General features: G+C 36.2%; 1 protein-coding gene across 7 annotated transcripts in view; it reads right to left on the bottom strand.

Moving 5' to 3' along the window:
• The window catches only part of LOC111516152 (nose resistant to fluoxetine protein 6), a 327,989-nt gene that overhangs the window by 166,274 nt on the left and 136,103 nt on the right, over positions 1-25,612 (bottom strand). For all 7 annotated transcript variants that reach the window (XM_074186129.1, XM_074186130.1, XM_074186127.1 and 4 more), the window contains one exon: positions 21,837-22,033. In XM_074186129.1, the coding sequence (XP_074042230.1) occupies positions 21,837-22,033 (197 nt within the window). The remainder of the gene's footprint in view (positions 1-21,836; positions 22,034-25,612) is intronic.

Below are 25,612 nucleotides of genomic sequence, written 5' to 3'. Positions count from 1 at the left end.
CTCAAACAACAACATATTGATTGCGGCGAATTCATCCTCAACAAAATGATTCATTTGCATGGAATTTTTCTACTGCTCTCATATGTTGTATATTTTTCATTAGTCCGGACTTCCACTGTCTGATATTATATAAAATGATTTGAAATCCCTGAAAGTAATAAAAAAAAATTATTGGAAAGAATAGCTGAAAATAACAATTATATTGAGCAAAAAATAGTAAAAATAAAGCAATTGATCGAAAATAAAAATTGATAACTTGACAAATTTCTTCAAAAATGACAATTCATAGGTCATATTTCAGCTTTCCTTTTTTCGCTCCACCGGTTTAGTGGGAGATGACCGTTTAGCATGAGTTGCCCAGTTTTCGCCAGTTATGGCCAGTTGCGAATCTCTACGTTAGATTGGCTGAATACATTGTTGGACAACATGTATGCGGCTTCTTTGAATTTCCTTCTGAACCAAAGTTGCTCTCTGTGTATGATCTCAGGTTGGGCCACTCGATGTTATGTTGATGGGTCCAAAAACATGCATCAAGAGAAAACCAGCAATTTTGCTGGTTTTTCTCGATGTGTGTGTTTCTTGTGCTCGGCAATGCGAACATTCAATGGCCTCTTAGTTTCACCGATATAGTATTTTCCGCACTCACAAGGTATCCATGCTGGTTCTGATTTGAAGCGTTCAGTGAAGTGGATATTGGTGAATCGATAATTCAAACAGGACTTGTTTTGAATTTGAGACATAAGAACATAATTTTTTTTTTAATCCATTTAGGCTGCTACAAAATAAAATATTCAAAATGTCTGTACCAAAAAATACGTTATCGTAGACGATCACTGTCTCTTAACAGGTTAGTTTTGAGGATTCACCCATCAAGCTCCTTATAATATGACTTTCAAAAACTAATTCTGGAAACTAATTCGTAGTTCCCATCACATTTCATAACTTGTCAGGCTACGATAGTAATTTTATCATCGGAGATATTTCCAAGCGGAGACGCGTGAGCGTACTCCCCATCAATAGGAAAAAATACATTTTTTTTACCTCCTCTAATGACGAGACTGATATTGAATTCAAATTGATAGATTTATTTCGATTTTTGAAAGCAGGTCTTGATACTCTCGTATCGAATTTTGAAGCGGATAAATTCATGTTGCCCACTAAAAATGGTGTATTTCTCTATGATTATATTGAAAATTTAAACAGACTAGAAGAAACTAAACTACCGACCAAGAAAAACTTTTGAAATGAATTCGAACAATGACTATAATCACGCTGGAAACGTTTGGTGGAAATTCAACATTGAAATGCTTGGAAAATATGGCGACTTGAATATGGAAAACGATATCCTTCTGCTTGCAGATATTTTTTGGAGAATTTTCGAGAGTTATCTACACAAACGTACTGTAGACTCATGTGAGTTCGAAAAATCAGGTTGACATCTTGCTAAACAGCTCCATGTCGACGTCACCTTTGGAGATTTTCACTCGTTTGACGTCACTTCCAATGAAATGAGTGAATTCCAACTTGCAGTAACAGGTTCGAACTCATTTGGATATCCATCGATGTCGCCTGTGAAGAAATCAATCATTGAGCCATTGAGGAGATCGATGAGTGTGGCCTATTCGTAAGTGGTGAAAGAGATGTATCGAGGTGAATATTTCAGTTTCAGAATCCCACAGGCACTAAAATATCCATGGAAAACGTCATCAATAGCAACGGATTTCCACTTTGGGCTGTGATTTCATACCTGTTCAATGCCGCTTCAACACCATCATCATAATGAAATCGAACTGCATTCTCATACACATTCAAAGCTCAATTGATATTACCATCATCATCATGCCGCTTCTTCTCAATACTCAATTTGATACTAATGCTTGATCAACAGTATTGAGAGTTGACTCGTGATCATTACTAGCACAATCGAACACTTCATCATAACCACTGACATAATTACTATCGAACGACATTTTTTCAAACTGAATATCCATCTGTGTTTGCATGCGCTCTTATATCTTCAGATCACGTGGTCAATTTTGAATATTGTGTGTTGATTGTTGAACACACGAATATTTCTTTACAAAAGGCTTTTCCAATACAATGTCAGTGTGCTTGTTCGACGTTTTCGATCCAACTGTTGTGTTTGTTATCTAAACCCAACCATACAAAGTACAATTTTTTCCACGAGATATGTATCAGGATTAACAGTGTTTTGTAATTCTTCATATAATAACTCCTAATAGGTGCACCCTACATATCTTCTAGCATAAAGGTGGCAGGGTTAGTATTGTTGACTTCGATAATTTTGAATCATTCCTGTTTTGTGGTTCGGACTTCCATTGTCTAATATAATATAAATTAATTATATTGAAGACAACAACGATAAAAATAAAAACAACAATGAAAATTAGTTGGCGCTCCGATGCGATGATCTGATGATCTTGATCTACCAATGTCCGCTCTCTCATAAAACAAAATGTAGAGTATTTCCAGAGGCTCCGATAAAATCAATACGTCGCCAGAAAACGTGTTTTTCTTACTGATTCGCACAACATCACCGACTTTGAATTTTCTCGGTCAAGCTATTTTCAGATGGGTGTATGTTGATTTAGGAATGTGTTTTTCGTTGGTTTTGTTGATTTTCAGAGGTTATATGCTCGTCTTTGTGTGTCGCATATCATTGTAGGATTTTGTGACTTTAGGTAAGACAGTCAACCATTTGTAGGTGCCATTCAAACTGATATTTTCAAAAAGTGTCTCTTTCAACGTCCTAATGATACGTTCAGCCATATAAGCCTTAGTGTAAGGCTTCTATGGCTGTATAATGATTTAATGTAATAATTTATTCCATGCTTTTCATCAAAGTTTGATATTTTTTATTGTAAAATTCGGTCCTTTGATCGGTTCGTAGATTTTTTGGACAACGTTTTGTATGTTCCAAAATATCTGAAAAAGTTTTGGTGATTTTTTTTCCCGTTTTCAATTTCAGCGGTCGGGTTCACACGCATTTCAAAAACCAACTATGACGACTAGAATGAGATTGAAATTTTGATTTTGGTGAACGTACGATTTCATCCCAGCCGAATCCATCTGTCATAAATCATCCAGTCCCTTGATGATGGTATGGCATCGATAATTTTTTCTAATTGGTTTATGCAGTTTACGGACAAGTTGAATATTGGTTTGTGAGCCATAACTGTGCATAATGCCGTGAAACAATTCAATTCATTACATTAGAGAAATGTTTCGAAGATTTTTTGTTGATGACGAGCTCCAAATTTTTAACATTCACATGTAATCTATATATTTATGATTCGACGTTAGATCGGAATTCTTTAAATTCTCCATCTATTTTCTTGGTCGAAATATCATTTTGCTGCATGGGTTGCATTATTTTGGCATTCTTTTCCTTAACCAAATCGGTGGAAGTAGGGATGGCTGTTCTTCAATCCACCCCCACTTCTCCACTTTTCGTCAATACCCAGTCGACCAATCACAATCTACCGCGCGTACAGCGGCAAATTCAAGCCAGTAGATGAACAAGGTGGGTACGAACGCAAAATCCCATGTATTTTCTTATGGAGCTGAACTTTTTGCAATTTTCATGTCAAACGGGAGTGAGGAAAATAAGTGGCGGGATCGATACAGGATGGAATGAGTATCGGAGAGATTCAAAGAGCGTAAGCCCCCTTGGGACTCCGCCTCACCGCTCAGGGCCACTTGAGACTCCGCATCACCCCTCGATCCCCTTGTCACGTACCAGTCACGTACTCCTGATCAAAAAAAGTTTATCGCAATGAGAATCGAACCCAGGACGTCGGCGTAGTAAACTTTGTCCTTAGCTTCGACAACAACGTGGAATATTGAAAGTATTTGCGAATGGTTGACATTTATAGCGGTTATTCTTCGGGAACGAAATTGACTCATTCATTAAATTTGACCGCATTTTTTGATTTCCGTAGAATGTTGAAGAAATTGTAACGTCATTATCATTTTGAAGATACGAAAATATCTTTAGATTTGGAGAATAATTATTGTTTCATATGAAGGTGTGTGTGTGTGTGTGTGTGTAAGAGTGAGAGACACGTGTCACGTAATCGACTCAAAGAGAGATGGAGATAGTATCGAAGTTATAGGTTGCATCACGTACAGAACATCAAATGAAAGGAGAAACAATGCAAAATTCATCGACAGAAAACAATAAAGATTGCGACCAGAAGGGCACTAAGTCACATCTTTGTTATTAATAGTCGGATCATCACGCATAGCACGCCAAATGAAAGGAAAAGAAATGCAGAATTCATTAATGAAGAAAAAACAGAGGTTTGCTGCCAGAAGGGCACTAAGCCACATCTTTGTTAATAATAGTAGCATCGTCATGTACAGCACGTCAAATGGAAGGAGAAGAAATGCAAAGTTCATCGACAGAGAAAAAACAAGATTGCGGCCAGAAGGGCACTAAGCCACGGAGCCTAACGTTTTAACATGCGTGTTGTGGAGTTAGCTTTTGAAAATGGGGGCAACGAGGGAGCATAGTATTCAGCAATGGCATTTCAAAATACGTTGTTCTATATGGGATTTTCGTTTTCGTATTAGAATACATATCATTTGTCAAAATACATCATTTGAATACATGTCATTTGTCAAAATACATCATTTAAGAACGGAACATGATGTTAATATGTACAAGGTGTGACAAAATACATCATTTGAAGAAAAAAGAAATGTTAGTTTGAGGAGACTCAAATTAACATTTCAACGTTAGAACCCGATGATAAACATATTCACATTCAAAAGTGTTGTGGAGTTAACGAAGTTATGACGGGTTGCTTTTCAGAGTTGAAAGTTTACCATTTTGGAGGTCTACCTCAACCACATAAAGATTTGTGGAGTGAATAATTTTCATTACAACATGTGGAAAAGTAGAATATTTCAGTGTTTATTTAAATGTTGTAACAAAAGAAAAATCGCATCCCAAATTGTTGAAAGCATTTCTATACAGAACAGAAACAGATGGTATGGAGGTGTTATCAGAATGAAATTGACGTTTTTGGCATACAGGTTTTTACTTTTTGGTGGTATAAACAGTAATGACCTTGTGTTCTATGGAGCAAATTATCTGTTTGCTTGAAATTTTGATGGAGGGTCCAGGGTTCAAAATAGTTCCTTTAATTGAGTCGAAATTTATCATCTGTGAGGCATTGTAGTTCAGGCATATACCCTTCACTTTGCAAATAACTTCAAAATCTTGTTCTCTAGTGCTCCAGAGTCTGAAACTGTAATTTTTGGGGCCTGTAGATACGAATTCGGTTCTATGTGAGCCAAGGCGGTAACCTGCTAATTCATCGGTCATATCACCGATAAATTGTCCTGTGAGGATATTATATTCCTTCGATTCAGATACGTAGATCACACAATCTGTATCGTAATACAGAACTCTGTCATCAAGCCTCTCTAAGGAGGTGTATAGTTTCAGACGCGCCAATGCTGTGACGTATGCAGAAATAACCACATTGACAGATGAAAGGTAATCAAAATTCTAATTTCTTAATTCCCAGATGACAATGAGGGTACCCTCACGGGTACCCTCACGGAATTGATGATACTAGAAGGATCAGTCATCATTTCAAAGAATTCAGCTGGCTGATTAACAATTGATATTTTAGGCTGATTCTCACGCTGACCAAACTTACCCAAAAATGAATCCAACATGTGCTCAGCCAGCGATCTTAAGTCAAGGTTATCAGTAATCTTGGAGAATTCCAAAATAACACCCTCGCGCTTGAAACACTCCTCATCGGTTTTGCATTTTTGTGGACAATTGGATGATTCTTGTTTGACCTTGATGAACTTGTTCATCATATCAGTGAAGAGACCGGCTATATTTTCATGAAACTGTACTGTAACATAGGACCAAATCTCCATGGTTTCGAGAATACGATATCCCAACTCTACGGCTTTTACAATCTCCTCAATCAACCAGGTCCCAGTTAATGTCCGTTCGTCATCAGAATGTTGACACTTATGAGAACTGTAGTTTTTACAGCATGTTCGACAAAGATCAAACATTAGTGTATTGTTCATTTTCTGTGGCAGAACAGGGTGAAAGAGACTTTGGGGAGGAAGTATCGTACACTTTATGAGTCCGGGGATGGTGAGAGAGAAATATTGCATTCTTCTTCACCAACAAGTACTTTGGGATGACCAATAGGAAATTTACCATATTTACACACCCAAGGGTATAAAGAACAAACATCTACGTATTTGACTTGTTCACCCTCTTGGGCCGTGTAATGTTCGACAATATTTCCCGTACGACCGCCATAGAAAGCATCTCGTGGGTCAAGTGGAAGATTTTTCAAGAAAGGGTGATTTTCGGTGAATTTTTTGAATTTTCTCAGAAAGTTCCTAGCGAAAATCACATTCACACTTTTTGATGACCTCATAACCCAAAGATTTGACCTCATTCATTTTAAAAACAACCGAATTCGAAAACCTGATTAGTTTTAGAACACCAACCATCAACTTTGAAATTGCTCACGAGCGCCTCAGAAGATCGACATGCTTGTTGAATTTTTATATTTCGCTGTTCTTCTTCCCAAATCAACCATTGGGTGGCTATCACAGACTGATTATTACGTCTATAACCATCCTTGGGAATAATACCAATGGTATTTGGTTTGAGAAAATTCCTGCGAAATACTTCATTGCATGTTTAGGCAATCGTTAAGGCTTCCGTGAATGGACATACATTCGTTTCAGTCAACATGAGTTGACGAAATTTCAAACAGGCTTTGGTCGGAATATCAACTTTGGAAATGCAATAATCTATGATTTCTCGAGAAAAATCGAAAACATAATTTTCAGCGACTCTTTCCGAATGCCATTTCATGAGGGAAGAACGGGCCTCTGAAACAAGATTATCCAGAGAATAAAATTTAAGAGAGGGAATAGGGCCCTTATAATTCTGATTTTCCACACGGATAAAAAGATGCGGAAGTATCCCTTCTGAATTTCCGACGGTTATTGATATGAGCTTACTCCCGCGCATAATTAGATCAGGGGTTAGGTCAGTTTGTGTTAAAATATAATTCAGAATGACTTAATGGTCAAAACCTCCTCCATTGTGGGCGATGACTATGATGACTTACCTCAAGGTAAGGAACCAGTGGGGTGGGTGAGAGACGCTATCACTGAAATTGTATTGAACGGTACAGAGGGTGTGGAGCCAACCGTTAAGGTAGGGTTCACCTTTTGTTCCAAATATTTCACGAGAGGTCCAGGGTGGATCAGTTTCAAAAATGCTCCTGACGTTTTGGTAGATGATGTTATTTCTAAAATATCAGCCATCTACCAGTCAAACTCTTGTGGCTTGAACATCGAGACTTTCTGCCATGGTGTCACATCCGTTAGGATGCCTAAGGGTAAAGGTCGAAGCCGTTTGCATAATACCTTCGAGGAAGAGTGTAACAAACGCCTGGGTATAATAACCATTGAAAATAATGATAATTTGTGCCTTCCTCGAGCGCTTGTTGTAGCTCAGGCATACGCCAATAAAGACCCCAAATGTAACGATGAACGAAAGAACATCAGGAAATTGCAGACCCAAAGAGCTCTGCAATTGATAACCGATGCCAAAGTATCGGTACCTGCGGAATACCTGAGTTGCAGCAATTTCGGCGGTATCTCTCTACATAATAAATAACTGTTTATCAATACGGGACCAAAGGTCGTGATTTGTTTTTCAAAGGTGACGGTGTTGGAGCCTCTTTGAACTTGTTGTTTCATGAGGGTCATTATAATGTTATCACTCACCTAACTGCAGCACTCCGTTGTTATTATTACTGTGAAGAATGTCATGTTCCCTTCGATCATAAGGAAAAACATCGGTGTGGCGGTACTTGTTTTTCGTGTCAGGCTCCACCAGCTTGTCCTTATAATCCCGTGAAAATCCCCTGCGAGTCATGCAAAAGATCTTTTCGAAGTCAAGTGTGTTTCGAAAATCATATTCGGAAAAAAAAATTTGTGCAAAAATAAGAAGATGCGAGGAGTGTTTCAAAATTGTACCAACTAATCGTTCTCACATCTGCGGAGAGATCTTCTGCAAAATTTGCAACAAACAATGCCCCGCCGGCCACCTATGTCACATTCAACCTGACACAAAAAAGCCTCAGCCTGATAATCTCTTGTTCATTTTTATGATCTGGAAACTCGTCAGAAGAGCATGCAGGACGATGGATCGATACTTAACGAGCCGAATTTGTGTGTTTTTCGTCAATGCTGTGACGCTTGCCTCGAAACCAACCAACGAATTTGCAAAAACTGTAGTGTGCGTCTACAAATTCTCAAGTGCAACGATCCCATCTCTCCATATGTTCAATATGTATTGTATGTATTCCCAATGGCTTTGGCAAAACTTCCCAAATCTTTTGGATTTTCAGAGTTGAAAAAGGGATACTTCCCGCATCTTTTTAACCGTGTGGAAAATCAGAATTATAAGGGCCCTATTCCCTCTCTTGAATTTTATTCTCTGGATAATCTTGTTTCAGAGGCCCGTTCTTCCCTCATGAAATGATATTCGCTGAGAGTCGCTGAAAATTATGTTTTCGATTTTTCTCGAGAAATCATAGATTATTGCATTTCCGATGTTGATATCCTGACCAAAGCCTGTTTGAAATTTCGTCAACTCATGTTGACTGAAACAAATGTATGTCCATTCACGGAAGACGTAACGATTGTCTGAACATGCAATAAAGTATTTTGCAGGAATTTTCTCAAACCAAATACCATTGGTATTATTCCCAAGAATGGTTATAGACGTCGTAATAATCAGTCTGTCGTAGCCACCCAATCGTTACTTCGGGAGGAAAAACTGCGAAATATGAAAAGTCAACAAGCATGTCGATCTTCTGAGGCGCTCGTGGGCAATTTCAAAGTTGATGGTTGTTGTTCTGAAACTAATCAAATTTTCGAATTTCAGGGTTGTTTTCATCACGGATGTCCAAGGTTTTTCGATCATCAGAGAGATACTCCTCTCCAAAATTGTCCTTTCGAAACAATGGCTCATCGCTATGATATGACCCTTGCAAAAATATTCATCGAAAATCACCCTTTCTTGAAAAATCTTCCACTTGACCCACGAGATGCTTTCTATGGTGATCGTACGGGAAATATTGTCAAACATTACAAAAATATTACTGGAGTTTTTTCCCAACACCAAATCGTTATTTTTAACACCTCGACACGTGTTTCGATTACCAAGTGATCATCTTCAAAGAGGATCACTTGGTGAACGAAACACGTGTCGAGGTGTTAAAAATAACGATTTCGTGTTGGGAAAAAACTCCAGTAATATTCATTACTACACCAAAGGTTCCAAACAGTGCATCATAAGTAAACCTTACAAGGCCAAAGAGGGTGAACAAGTCAAATACGTAGATGTTTGTTCTTGGGTGTGTAAAAATGGTAAATTTCCTATTGGTCATCCCAAAGTACTTGTTGGTGAAGAAGAATGCAATATTTCTCTCTCCTCCATCTCCGGACTCATAAAGTGTACGATACTTCCTCCTCAAAGTCTCTTTCACCCTGTTCTTCCACAGAAAATGAACAATGAACTAATGTTAGTTCTTTGTCGAACATGTGGTCAAAACTTCAGCTCTTATAAGTGTCAACATTCTGATGACCAGCGAGCATTAACTGGGACCTGGGTCATTGAGGAGATTGTGAAAGCTATTGAGTTGGAATATCGTATTCTCGAAACCATAGAGATTCGATCCAATGACACAGTAGAGTTTGATGAAAACAGGTCGGTGTTTCCACTGATATGATGAACAAATTCATCAAGTTCAAACAATAATCATCAAATTGGCCACAACATTGCGAAACCGATGAGGAGGTTTCTTCTATTGTTGTTCAACAATACATTGAGGAGTTTTTGCAGCGCAAGGGTGTTCTTTTGGAATTTATCAAAATTACTGATAACCCTGGATTGAGATCGCTGGCTAAGCTCAAGTTAAATTCATTTTGGGGCAAATTTGGTCAGCGTGAGAATCAGCCTAAAACATCTATTGTCAATCAACCAGCTGAATTCTTCAAAATGATGTCTGATCCTCCTCGTGTCATCAATTCCATGTTACCAATCAATGAGGACACTATAATTCTCAAATGGGAATTCAGAAATGAAAGTTTTGATTGTCTTCCAACTGTCGATGTGGTGATTGCTGCATACGTCACAGCATTGACACGTCTAAAACTATACAGTTCTTTAGAGAGAGATGATTCATATTATTTGATTAAGAGAAAAAGATGCCACTAGACAAGTTAATGAATCGTCTCTATCAATTTAGAGATTAGTGTTCGTGTAGTCTATTGAAAAAGAGGCATACTATTTGCAAAAATAAAGATACCTCCATTCTATGATGTGTTGTTACTTTCAATTTTGTTAATTTTCCTTATGGTGTACGAAATGTTTTGGCCTTCTAGTTGGCGTACACTGGAAACAATTTTGAATTGGCAGACAAAAACATATTTCCTTTCATTTCTAAAATATCCTATGTGTGTGAATTGTTTTACCCAAACTTGTATCTTTCAACACAATGTTTATGCATAACTATAAACCCTCGTATATAACTTTTCATCATTGCATATTTTCGACAACTTTTTCTGTATGCGAAATGTTTCATGCGGTAATCGCGGCATAAATGAACGTAATCTGTTCTAGTTTGTATCATAAACGATTTTTTATCTTTGTGTCATGCGTTATTTTGTTTGAGACGTGTTTTGAAGCACTAAGTTACTCTGTATATGCCTTTATTTTTTCTTGAGAATATGGGGCAAAAATAGCGTTTTTCGAAGCGCTTGGCGTGCGTGAATTGACTGTTTCAACGCATTGAAATTTTGTTGAATTTTTTATACGTTTTTTGTAACGAAAATGAACGTTTTATCGCATCTAATTTTTGACATTTTTTTGACGCGATTTTCGTGTTAATTTTGCATTATTTTTTGTAGCATGTTACATTGTAAATCATATGAGTTTTTGCACGAAATGATGGTTTGAAAAATACGTTTTTTTCGTTGCGATTCAAATGACAGAAGTGACTATTTTAACGCATCGAAATTTTGAACGTTTTCTCGCATTATATTCTCCTAGATCCTTGTTACCACATTTCTTTCCCAAACAACACCCTATATACATTTTTCTATCATGTTTACCTACATCTGGTCAACTCCTTCTGATGATGCTGACTTGGTTAACGAAAATGTGGCTTAGCGCCCTTCTGGCCGTAATCTTTGTTTTTCTCTGTCGATGTATTCTGCATTTCTTCTTCTTCCATTTGACGTGCTGTACATGATGATGCTACTATTATTAACGAAGATGTCGCTTAGTGCCCTTCTGACCGCAATCTTTGTTTTTCTCTGTCGATAAATTCTACATTTTTGCTCCTTTCATTTGGCGCGCCGTGCGTGATGATCTGGCTATTATTAACGAAGATATGGTTTAGAGCCCTATCAGGCTAGCAAGGCGAATCCAGCAAAATTGCAAAAAAAAATACATCAATGTGTAGCTAATTAGTTGCTAATCATTTGCCTAAACAACGATTTTGTTGCTCGTATCTATCCTCAGAAATCGCAAATGATGCTATCGTGATATCAAGATAGCAAGGTAACTCAATAAATTATATAGTTTCCCTTTGATCTTTACAGAATATTCAATTGCTATTTAGTTGCTAAACCTTGGATATAGCGAAAAAAATTTAATTTTTTTTTTATTTTTTATGATCTTGCTATCTTGAAACTGTTTTTTCCTGGAACTAAAGATGTTCTAAATTTGTTGCTCACCAAGAGTGAACTTAAATACACCTTGAGTAACAGCAACAAAATAGTTGAAACCGATCGGTCGATTTTCATTTTTTTTTTATTTTTCACGTTCTTGCTATCTTCAAACTGGTTTTCCTCAGAATGAAAAGTGTTTTAAATTTGTTGCCCACCAGGAATATACTCAAATACACCTTGAGTATCAGCAACAAATATTTGAAACCGATCGGCCGATTTCAATTTTTTTTTCAGTTTCCTCATCCTTGCTACCTTGAAACTGTTTTTCTTTGGAATGAAAAGTATTTAAAATTTATTGCTCATCAGGAGGGTACTCAAATACACCTTGAGTATCATCAACAAAATAGGTGAGACCGATCGGCCGACTTTAAATTTTTTTTTTTCTCTTTCCTCGATCTTACTATCTTGATACTGGTTTTCCTGAGAATAAAAAATGAAAAGCGTTCCAAATTCGTTGCTCATCAGGAGGGGACTCAAATACACTCCGAGAATCAGTAACAAAATAGTTGGCCTTGATCGGCAAATATTCTCCCTGTCCTTGCTATCTTGAAACCGGTATTTTCTGGAATACGGAGTATTATGAATTTGCTGCTCACCAGAAGGGGACTCAAATACACCTTGAGTATCAACAACAAAATATTTGAAATCGATTGGCCGATTTTCAATTTTTTTCCATTTTCCTCATTCTTGCTACCTTGAAACTGGTTTTCCTCAGAATAAAAAGTATTTCAAATGTGTTGCTCGCCAGGAGCATACTCAAATACATTTTGAGAATCAGCAACAAAATAGTTGAAACCGATCGGCCGATTTTAATTTTTTTTTTTTTCATTTTCTTCGTTCTTGCTATCTTGAAACTGGTTAAACTGGATAGTGAAACTGGTGAAACAAATCGGTCGATCGGTTTCAACTATTTTGTTGCTGATACTCAAAGTGTATTTGAGTACACTCCTGGTGAGCAACAATTTTGAAACACTTTTTATTCTAAGGAAAACCAGTTTCAAGATAGCAAGAACGAGGAAAATGAAAAAAATAATTAAAAATCGGCCGATCGGTTTCACCTATTTTGTTGCTGATACTCAAGGTGTATTTGAGTACCCTCCTGAAGAGCAATGAATTTAAAATACTTTTCATTCCAAAGAAAAGCAGTTTCAAGGTAGCAAGAATGAGGAAACTGAAAAAAAAAATTGAAATCGGCCGATCTGTTTCAAATATGTGTTGCTGATACTCGGTGTGTATTTGAGTACTCTCCTGATGAGCATAAAATTTGAAACGCTTCTGTTTCTCAGGAAAACTAGTATCAAGATAGCAAGATCGAGGAAAAAAAGAAAAAAAATCTAAAATCAGCCGATGGATTTCAACTATTTTGTTGCTGATACTCAAGATGTATTTGAGTATATTCCTGGTGAGCAACAAATTTGAAACACTCCTTATTCTAAAGAAAACCAGTTTCAAGATAGCAAGAACGAGGAAAATGAAAAAAAATAAAAAATTGAAAATCGGCCGATCGGTTTCAACTATTTTGTTGCTGATACTCAAGGTGAATTTGAGTTCACTCTTGGTGAGCAACAAATTTAGAATATCTTCAATTCCAGGAAAAACCAGTTTCAAGATAGCAAGTTCATAAAAAATTTGAAAAAAAATATTTAAATTTTTTTCGCTATATCCAAGGTTTAGCAACTAAATAGCAACTGAATCTTCTGTGAAGATCGAAGGGATAGTATATAATTCATCATTTGCGATTACTAGGGATCGGCACGAGCAACAAAATCGTTGTTTTGGCAACTAATTAGCTACAAATTGATGTATTTTCTTTGAAATTTTGCTGGATTCGCCATGCTAGCCTGATAAGCCTTATAAAAATTTGAAACGCTTCTGTTTCTCAGGAAAACTAGTATCAAGATAGCAAGATCGAGGAAAAAAAAGAAAAAAAATCTAAAATCAGCCGATGGGTTTCAACTATTTTGTTGCTGATACTCAAGATGTATTTGAGTATATTCCTGGTGAGCAACAAATTTGAAACACTCCTCATTCTAAAGAAAACCAGATTCAAGATAGCAAGAACGAGGAAAATGAAAAAAAATAAAAAATAGGCCGACGGTTTCAACAATTTTGTTGCTGATACTAAAGGTGTATTTGAGTATACTCCTGGTGAGCAACAAATTTGAAACACTTCTTGATCTAAAGAAAACCAGTTTCAAGGTAGCAAGTACGAGGAAAATAAAAAAAATTAAAAATCGGCCGACCGGTTTCAACTATCGTGTTGCTGATACTCAAGGTGTATTTGAGTATACTCCTGGTGAACAAACAAATTTGGAACACTTCTTATTCTAAGAAAAACCAAGATAGCAAATACATGGAAAATGAAAAAAAAAAATTATTGGCTGATCGGTTTCAAATATTTTGTTGCTGATACTTAAGGTGTATTAGAGTCCCCTCCTGATGAGCAACAAATTCAAAACTCTTTTCATTCCAAAGAAAAGCAGTTTCAAGGTAGCAAGAATGAGGAAAATGAAAAAAAAATTGAAAATCGGCCGATCGGTTTCAACTATTTTGTTGCTGATACTCAAGGTGTATTTGAGTTCACTCTTGGTGAGCAACAAATTTAGAATATCTTTAATTCCAGGAAAACCAGTTTCAAGATAGCAAGTTCATAAAAAATTTAATTTTTTTTCGCTATATCCAAGGTTTAGCAACTAAATAGCAACTAAATCTTCTGTGAAGATCGAAGGGATAGTATATAATTCACCATTTGCGATTACTAGGGATCGGCACGAGCAACAAAATCGTTGTTTTGGCAACTAATTAGCTACAAATTGATGTATTTTTTTTGAAATTTTGCTGGATTCGCCATGCTAGCCTGATAAGCCTTTGATATGAGCTTATTCCCGCGCATGATAAGATTGGGCTCAGGTCAGTTTGTGTTAAAATATAATCCAGATATAATTATCTCCATTGTGGGCGATGACTATGATTGTTTTGAATTTTTCCTCATGGTCAACACATGGTGAACAAATGGAGAGATGGGATCGTTGCACTTGAGGATTTGTAGACGTACACCACAGTTTATGCAAATTTAATGGTCGGTTTCAAGGCAAGCGTCACAGCATTGGCGAAAAACACACAAATCTGGATGGTGAAGTATCGATTCATCGTCCTGCATGCTCTCCTGTCGAGTCTCAGATCATAAAAGATGAACAAGAGATTATCAGTCTGAGGCTTTTTTATGTCCGGTTGAATGTAACAAAAGTGGTCGGCGGGACATTGATTGTTGCAAATTTTACAGAAAATCTTACCGCAGACGTGAGAACGATTAGTTGTAACAATTTTGAAACATTTTTCGCATCTTTTTATTTTTTCACAAATTTCATCCCGAATATGATTTTCGAAACACACTTGACCTCAAAAAAATCATTTGCATGACTCGTAGAGGATTTTTAGTTTATTAGAAGGACAAGCTGGTGAAGCCCGATGTTTTTCCTTGTGATCGAAGGGAACATGACATTCTTCACAGTAATACTCGCAGCAAAAGGCTGCAGTTGGGAAAGTGATGACATTATAATGACTCTCATGAAACAACAAGTTCAACGAGGTGCCAACACCAGTACTTTCGGTTAACAAATCACTCCTCTTCAAAATTGCCTTTCGAAACAATGGCTCATCGCTATAAGATCAAATCTGTCCCACTTCTCAATGAACTCATAGGTCATTGAGAAGTGGGAATGTGATTTCCGCCGGAAACTTTCTAAGGAAATTTAAAGGTTCACCGAAAGTCACTCATTCATGAAAAATCTTCTACTGGCTGAGCTCATGTTGAATTCATTTTGGGGTAAGTTTGGTCAGCGTGAGAAGCATCCTAAAACATCAATTGTTACTGAATGATCAATTGGAATTGAATAACTCCCCGTTACTAAATATTTTTCAAATGTGAAAATCGGGAGATAAGCTCAGATGATTCAATTCATTACAAACTTAGGTAAAAGTCAGGTACCTACTTTTACTTGTAAAACTAGATATATCAGGCATTGAATATGTAGAATATTGTTAGTAAAGACACACCCGAAAAAACCATTGTATGGCGAAACACGTGTTGGGTTTTTGTAAAACTGTTTAGTGAAAATCTCACAATAAAATGTTTTTTAAATACGTTGACTATGAATGAACTCAAGAATCGAAATACAGAGATAGATAGATAGACTATATCATATACATATGCATATTCATAGCAAGTCATTTGGTTTCAAAAGATATCGAGTAAACTATTTAGTAATACACTACTACACTTTCAAAAGTAATTTCAAAATATCACATCACATAAATATACAAAAATATAAGAAACGGTTAAACAAACAGTACATAAACGGTAAGTATCTTCTCAGAGGCTAAAGGTGACACCTTGAATATCTTCCAAGTACCTACTCATTGATTGAGTAAAAACGTTTTTTAGCAAATACGATTCAAAGGTTCGTTTAAACTTATTCACGCTCATCGTTTTGTTTTGAGGAGGCAGTGCATTGTTGAGACTAAAATCTAAAGAATTTTTTTGTGAAATAGCTTATATCTAGGAAGTCTGATCTTATGATGGTGAATGTCAGCATGTGCAGTGAGGTTGGACGATGTTTTGTGTATTTCAAGTAGTGAATTGTAAATGTATAGGGACGGAAGAGTCATGATTCTGAGTTTGATGAATAAAGGTCTACACGTATTTCTATACCCTAGATTACCTAATATTCTTATTGCCTTTTTTTGTTGAATGAAAATAACATTAGCAGCCGAGGATTTTCCCCACAGTAAAATGGCGTAACCCATATGAGACTGAAACAGTGAGAAATGAACTGTTCTCAAAGTTTCGTAGCCTGAGCTGCCGCAGAAGAAATAATATGCTCGACAGTTGACAGTTGATCAATATGAGCATTCCAATTCAGTTGAGAGTCTGAAGTTACACCAAGTAGCTTCACATTCTGGTCTAGTTATTCAAACTGACGGGTCGTTACGAGTAGCCTCTGAGACTTGTCCTCATTAAGTTTCAGATTGTGGGCTCTAAACCATGTTCCAACTTTTTCTTCAATTTCTTTAGATCGATCTAATAAGACGTGGTTATCTGGACTTGAACATTTGATTGACGTATCATCAGCAAAAAGAACACATTTGAAGAGAGTTATGAAGTTACTTAGCTCATTAACATAAATAATAAATAAAAGTGACCCCAGGACAGATCCTTGGGGTACACCATGATTCATGTCCTTAAAATCCGATGTACTATTATTGAAAAGAACTGCCTGAAATCGATTTTCCAGGTAGGATTCAAAAAGTGAAAATGCAACTCCTCTTATTCCATAAAAATATAATTTTTTCAGTAGAATGTCATGATCGACGCAGTCAAAGGTTTTCGAGAGGTCGCACAACGTGATAGCTGTATGATTCCGTTGTTCAAGGCTCTCGATTATGCCACTGATTATATCCATTACCGCTGCTGTGGTTGAGCCACCAGCTTGATAATTGTTTATACATAGTTACTTTCCAAAATGCATATATTCAAAAACGGATCTTCCACTTATCAAGCGTTTTCAGTATTCTGACACCCCGACCACTTGTACTCATTTTTATCAAAAATATACATACACGAACAGATATTAAATGGGAATTCAAATACTAACAACTGCCTTCCGTAGACAATCTGCAGTGTTGCCAAATTGATGGACGCGGCATTATTATTAAATTGAAATTTTAATATTCAAAATGAATATTTATGAGCGCCTCTGGCGGTATTCCTTCCAACTGAAAATATTCATTTTCTTTCAAACTTCCTTGAATTCTACGTCCGAATGTAATATCATTATGCAGCAATATTTTCTGATTGGCTGTTGGAAAATGGTCCGAACGAAAGGGGTGGTTCCGATAACCAATCCTTCAACAGAAAAACGCGTTATATGAGGTAATGCAATGGAAGGAGATGGAAATTGAAAGATTGTACTGCTGCGTCCGGCATACGGACGCAATAGTACGGTGGACGCAGCATCAGATGTAAATTGCAAATTGATGGACGCATCATTGATAGAAAGATGTATATTTATATATATATATATATATATATATATATATATATATATATATATATATATATATATATCAAAAAATCAAACTCTGCTTTACTTTGCCAAGTTTTCGCTTCTAATGTGAAGCTTCTTCAGGGCCTATAATTGTGAATGAGATGTGAATATTTTCGCCATTGAATAACATTACAAATCATACTTACAGTAAAAATGAGCGAATAACAATAAATTGACGAGAAAGTTGTACATGTATAGGATTTTTTTTGTGGGTTTGACAAATGTCATACCTTCACATTAATGTCACTTTTCAATGGGTATGATGATTTCATAATTTTTGATTCTAAAGAAAGAGTTATTGATTGATACAATGTTCATTATTATTATGTTTTTGATGTAGTTCCAGTAAGTTACTGTATATACTGCTGAGATTATAACAGGGTCTCTCAGTTGGAAAATCAAAAGTCAAATCTCTGTTCTACCTTGCCAAGCTTTCGCTTCTGATGGGAAGCTTCTTCAGGGCAGTAAAAATGAGTCAAAACCAAAAAATCTTATACATGTTCAACCTTCTCCGTCAGTTTATATGTTCAATTTATTGTTCTTACTCATTTTTACTGCCCTGAAGGAGCTTCCCATTGAAAGCGAAAGCTTTGCGAAGTAGAACAGAGATTTGATTTTTGATTTTTTGATTGAGAGACCCTGTTAATCCATTTTGCTGTATATATACCGGGTGTCCCAGAGCTTTTAGGCCAGCAGATATCTCAGTTACCTGCAGAACAAAAATTAAAACAAAAATATGTATCATAGGAGAACACAAGCACTTTCATGCAGCATAGCAAAATCCACCCCCTGGTAAACAACCCCCAAGAAACCACCCCTAACTTTTGTTTTTCAAATAGCACGCCCATGTTTGTTTTGGTTCAACTTACAGTCTTTTTCATTTCTCGGTCAATGATGTATCATGGTAGGTAGAATGACATGCAGAATCATAGAAAATAAAAACACAAATGAAATATTAATGTTTAAGGTCATCTGTATTTTGATACATGATACTACAGAAAATGTTCAAAATGTTGGCCAGCACTTGCCACACATGCTTCAAGTCGTCGAATCAGCGCGTGAGTACAGGAAGCCCTAATCATTTCCGGAGTAACGGTATGACAAGCCTCTAAAATTTTTTGGGTTAAATCGTCAATATTCATTGGTTGTGTTTCGAAGGCAACTCGTTTCAGATATCCCCACAGGAAAAAGTCCAGTGGCGTGAGATCTGGAAAACGTGCAGGCCATCGCACAGGTCCACTATTTCCAATCCAACGGTCTCGAAAAGTATCATTGAGGAATGTAGTAACTACATTATGGTTATGTGCAGGAGCACCATCTTGTTGCCACCACATTTGTTGTCGTTCTTCAAGTGGAATATCTTCCAGGAGGGCAGGTAAACAATTTTCCAAGAAATGTAAATATTGGTGGCCCGTCAAAGTGTCTTGGAAAAAATGGGGCCCGATGAGTCGTCCATTATGTAAACCACACCACACGTTCACACCCCACATTGTTTGGAAATTGGTTTCTCTAATCCAGTGAGGGTTGTCCTGTGACCAATAGTGCATGTTATGTCGATTAACAGTACCATTATTATGGAAGCGGGATTCGTCACTCCACAAGATTTGATTGAGGATGTTTGGATTGTCATGGACTAAAACTTGAATGTGAGCAATGAATGCCGTTCGTCTTTCGAAATCGGTAGGTCTGAGTCCTTGGTGTAAATGAATTTTGAAGGGATGATACTTGTACTGTTTGAAAATTCTTTGCACAGATGACTTACTGATCCCAATCTCTACCGCCAATGCACGAACCGAAATATGAGGATGTGCTTCGGCGTAGGCCAACACATTTATGCAATTTTCCTCAGTTCGCACGGGAGTAGGATGTACTTGATCTGTTTTTCCTGGAAATGATCCCGTTCGCATGGTATTTTCTACATACGAAAACGTATTACGACCTGGTTGTCGACGATCAGGAAAGCGCTGCCCATACAGCCTCTCCGCAGCACGTTTATTCTTTCGGCATTCACCAAAAATTAAAAGCATATCAACGTATTCGTTGGGAGTGAAGGTAAAAGGCATTTTGATATACAACAACAATATCACGACTGACGGCAATGTGTCATCCAGATATCAGAGGAATGAAAGGAAGCACAAAAAGTTCTAACATTTTATCGCCTCTTTTTCTGCGTAGCGTCCACTTTTTCTGGTGTCTACAATGCAGAACAATTCGATCAGTCCAGTTAATAGTACCCACTAACGTATTCAATTTTCTCGAACAATTATGATATATCGTTGGTTGAGAAATAACAAGAGCTGTCAGTTGAACGACAAACAACACGGGGTTGCCATTTGAAAAACAAAAGTTAGGGGTGGTTTCGCAGGGGTTGCTCGCGAGGGGGTGGATTTTGCTCTGCTACATGAAAGTGCTGGTGGTCTTCTATGATATACATATTTTTTTTCAATTTTTTTCTGCAGGTGACTGAGATATCTGCTGGCCTAAAAGCTCTGGGACACCCGGTATATATATATATGTATATTTTGCAAACATTGCTGAAGCAGAACAAGGCTGTATTGAATTGCTTGCCTCTATTTCCTCTGAACCTAAAGGTTTGAGAAAATGGAGGTTTTATGACTTTGTTTGCGTCTGAACCAGACATTTCGTTTCAATAATATGCTCGTGAAAAAGGACTTTCGCGCAAGTCACACTTTAGGTTTGTTCTGGTTCTACGGAATTCAGGGCTATTTTCTAGGATGTTTTTTTTAATTATTTGATTTAAATAATTGATGATTGAGATTAAAACATTTGAACTGACTACAAGTATACGCTAGATAACAAAATGGATATGGTCAACAGTATTTTCTCATCTTCGTCTCTTCATGTATACGATAGGTGGCACAGTGTCCCCTCAAAATGCGTTCTAGTTTAACCAAGTGTCCGAGACTATTTCGGACTGTTTGAGATTTTTTGTTTGTACGCATCATGTCTTGCGCAGTTCCCAAACAGTTTCGGATGTTAGAACCAGAAAAAACCTTTTGTCGCAATATCGTCTCGAAGAATCAAGACGGGCGGAAATATAAATGATTAGTTAGGCTTAGGCACATACCACAAATATATGCTTCTCTCACCAAGCAGAGTTTCATTTCGAATAATCGAATCAAAGAAGAGATCAAGTTCAGTTAAAAAATGAATACAGTTCACTGAAATCCATTTCAAGTCGATACAATATATGATAAATATACTGTGGTATATACGATACTAGTAAAAATTAGAATAAGCCTTTTCAGATTTGCTTCTTAGATGCGATAACTCCGCCGAATGTGACTCGGCCGATCGGCAACTCACTCGGCTAGGTGCGAAAAAGAAACATTCAGCGACAGACTGTCAACGTGGATACATGTCGCTCTCGAACATCTTTTTCTTCTGAAGTGAAACAAAAAATAAATACGTCAACATGTTCAAATATCTGATGTTCTTATTCCAAGAAACCATCCAAGACCACTCAATGGAAAACATCCCCGCACAGATACAATTGTGAAGTTTGCACAGTTCAGCAGTCGAATGAAAATTGCATTGTATTGGAGAAATGATTCCTTTTCATTAATATGTTATAGAAGTTAAGTTATTAACTTCTTGCTAATGAGCATTATTTTCATGTTTAATATAAGTACACTAGTCCATTGAACAAAATTTCAGAGTGTGGCTTTGTCTATTTTCATATCCCAGATATTTTACATTTGATGTTTCAAATTATACATAAATGATTCCATTTGTAATTTTTCATTACATAGATACCATTTCCCTATTCACCAGATATAGCATATTCGAAAAATCATTATCAATTCCATTGAATAAGCCAAAACTTAATACCAGTAAACAATTGATTTAGTTTCTAATTAAAGATAGGTGACATACCGACTCCAAGTGATTGAAATTCATTATAGCAGATGATATGAAAGTCCCAAATCGATGAAAAACTATAATCAATAAAATGCAAAGTGTCCTGACGCCATATAAGATAGACAATGCTGGATTAGAGTTGTCTGCTACATTCATTTCATTAAAATTTTCTCTTGCCGAAAATGCCATTATGAGTTTTGAGGATAGCGAACCTGAAACAGTTCAATAATGGTCAATATGCTTTTCATTCAACGGCACTACTGATAAATAAAATAAATTTCTAAAAAACTATTGAAAATTTTGTCTTCAATCGAGGACCGCCTGCCCGGTACTGACGATGCCCAATAGGCTGAAACAGCTGTCTGTCGGTGGCTCTTGGATTAAAATCAATATGGGAATATTGATATATAATATATATAGGATATATATATAGGACAAACATCTAGACCTCTAAGTAGTCGCATCACTTCCCATAAGAGCGACTGTAGACTAAATGTTAATTCTTGTGCATTAACAGAACATGTTAATTCGGAGGATCATAAAATGAATTTTGAAAATCCAAATATTTTAGATAGAGAAACCAATACAACTAAAAGAATATTTTTGGAAATGATACATATTAATAACGAAGAACATTCAATGAATAAACGAACTGATATTGATAGTCTTAGCAAAATTTACACATACCTACTGAAATATGATGAAGAAAATAAAAGATCTAGTAATTCGAGTATCATTCAGAATTTTCCCACTGGACATTGTCAGCCAAAATTTTTATCAACTGTCATTTATTAATGTTTTTCTATCTGTTTTTGAACCATTTTATATTTTATTCGCACGTTAGTGAGTTCTCCATATTTATATATTTTTTACAAGATATATAATCTTATTATTGTAGTTGTCCTGACGAAGGTGTGAAATATACCGAAAGCTTGACATATAACAAAGAGTTTTCTTTGTAACAGCCCAGCTATTGACTGCAACCTCACGAATTAAATCGATTTATAGTTAATCCAGTCACTAATTATTCTGTTATATATATATATATATATATATATATATATATATATATATATATATATATATATATATATATATATATATATATATATATATATATATATATATATATATATATATGGGAAGCTTCTAATGGGAAGCTTCTTCAAGGCAGTAAAAATGAGTTGAAAACAATAAATTGAACATGAAAACTGATGAACTGATGTTCAATTTATTGTTTTTAACTCATTTTTACTGCTCTGAAGAAGCTTTCCATTAGAAGCGAAAGCTTGGCAAAGTAGAGCAGAGTTTTGATTTTTAGACTGAGAGACCCCGTTAATCCATTTTGCTGTACATTTCTGCAGTCACTAAGATTATCCATTTTATATATATATATACATATATATATATATATATATATATATATATATATATATATATATATATATATATTTATATCTTCCATTAATTATCTGCGAGCGCTTTCGACAGTTGGTAGTACTGTCATCTTCTAGGCACTCCTCAAGTTTTTCTGCTTATTGAAATACATATAATATATTTATGATGTGGATATGTTTCAAATGATCATAAAAGGTTTTCTTATTCGAAGTTCATTGTAGAAAACGCTCAGATCAATATAAAAAATATGAATAGGTTACTTGAACTGAAAAAAAAACTTTCTACGATACATGGGGAGACGTGAAAGTTGATATTATGTTTTTATTCAACTCAGTCAACCAATTTTCAGGACCGTAATTTAAAAGGGAATAGTTCACCCAATTATAATCAAATATTCTGTTTAAAATCTGTCTGTTTAAAATCTGTTTTTTCGTTAATCAGCCGAATCATTCCGAAGTATAAAATAAAATTCAATTTCTCAGTATGAAGTGAACGTCAACGATCCAAAAAATACAACAAAAAATACAGGTCCGTATTTAAAAATTCAAAGATGGGGGTGGCACAAGTCAGATGACTCCCTATATAAAAGATTCATGGACATATTCTGATAGCCCACATCAAGTGTCAATAGCAAAATGTTAACAGATTTTCAATATGTCTGCGAATAAAGAAGATATGGGCAAAAAAATAATTTGGGATTTTTTGGTTTTTCCTGTATATCTCCAGAACCAAGAAAGCTATATCCGATTTTTCCACATTATTGAATAGGTCTCTGAAATTTGCAACTTTGTCACACTTTAACCGACACTCTATCTCTTATCGTTTACGAGATCCCCATGTACAGGAACGAATTTGATTCACCCTGTATATATATATATATATATATATATATATATATATATATATATATATATATATATATATATATAATGGAGACAAATGACTTTGTCTCCATTATATATATGTACCTACGACTTTGTAGGTACATGTGGTTTTTCCGTTTGGTATCTGCCATCTGTAAGGGTCATAATTATTAACTGTATTACATACAGTTCACCATCGAAACTAAGAACAACGTACAATGGGTTCCTTTCCTTGACACTAAGGTTATCAGAACACCAGATAATACTCTTCTCATAGATTGGTATCGCAAGCCTATCAGTTCTGGTAGGTTCTTGAACTATTGGTCATACCATAAGCAGTCATCGAAAATCAATGTGATCAAACAAATGAAGCACCGCACTCGACAGATTTCCGATATTTCTTGCCATAAAAAATATTTAAATATAATTTATTTATTGATAACTCCTACCCGGATCCTCTACTTAAGAAAATACTATTAAGTACGTCACCCAGCGGTGAACCAATCAGAGTGTACCAAATTGTCACGTTGCGTCCTCAAACTGTCACCCAACTCGCCATTCAATCAGAGCACACGAGAATCTCAGAACATTGTGGCGGGAGGTTTGAATCTACTGTGGAATAAATAATTCAGCATAGCTTCTCGCTCAACACATTTTTGTTTCGTGACGTCATAAAAAAAGTTTATAGTTATGAGAATCGAACGTACGAAGTCCGCGTGGTAGACATTGTCCTTAGCCTCTACACCAACGTAAGACAATGAAAGTAACTGCTAATGATGGATATTTACAGCGTAAGTTTTGTCGGGACCGAAATTGATTCATTTCATATACTTGACTGCATTTTTTTGATTTCCGTAGAATGTTGGGGAAGTGGTAATCGTCATTATCATGTTGAAGATAGAAAAATATACGAATATTTGGAAAAGAATTAATATTTCATATGAAGATTTGCATGTGTGTGTAAGAGCGAGAGACGCATGTGACATAATCGAGGCAAAGAGAGATGGAGATGGTATCGACGTTTCACGTTCTTAGCGCAGCAGGTGTTGTCGGTTGTAAAAGAATTCGTTGTTCATGGGGCAATGTAGTGTTGCCGGTTTCAAAATTAAGCGTGAACTCTATGATAAATTGAAAGAGCGTGATAGCAACGCGGTTGAATTATAAAAATAATAATGAATGAAAAATCGGAATAAAGAAAAAAAAACATGGCATCCAGCGTTGAAAAAAAAACATGGCTGCCATCGAGATATACAGGGTGTCTCATCATTCAAAAAAAAAACCATGACTTCAATATGTATAGGGTGTCCTATAAAAATGACAGTTTGACAGGGCTCTATCGTTTTTACGTGCGACCGTTTTGCGTGCGTTTTCGACCGTTTTTCATGCGTTTCGACCGTTTTTCGTGCGTTTCGACCGTTTTTCGTGCGTTTTCGACCGTTTCGCGTGCGATTCCCCAATTTGTGTACAGGGAGTCTCAAAATACGCCATTTGAGAAACAAGGCAGTTCAACAGGACTCTATCGTTTCAACG

This window comes from Leptinotarsa decemlineata, unplaced genomic scaffold (genome assembly GCF_025532065.1).
Source record: "Leptinotarsa decemlineata unplaced genomic scaffold, Ldec_3_MD MMD2_tig00078422_RagTag_RagTag, whole genome shotgun sequence".
Taxonomy (NCBI): Eukaryota; Metazoa; Arthropoda; class Insecta; order Coleoptera; family Chrysomelidae; genus Leptinotarsa; species Leptinotarsa decemlineata.
Note: the sequence above shows the minus strand (reverse complement) of the source record. Positions and strands in the feature narration are given on the sequence as shown.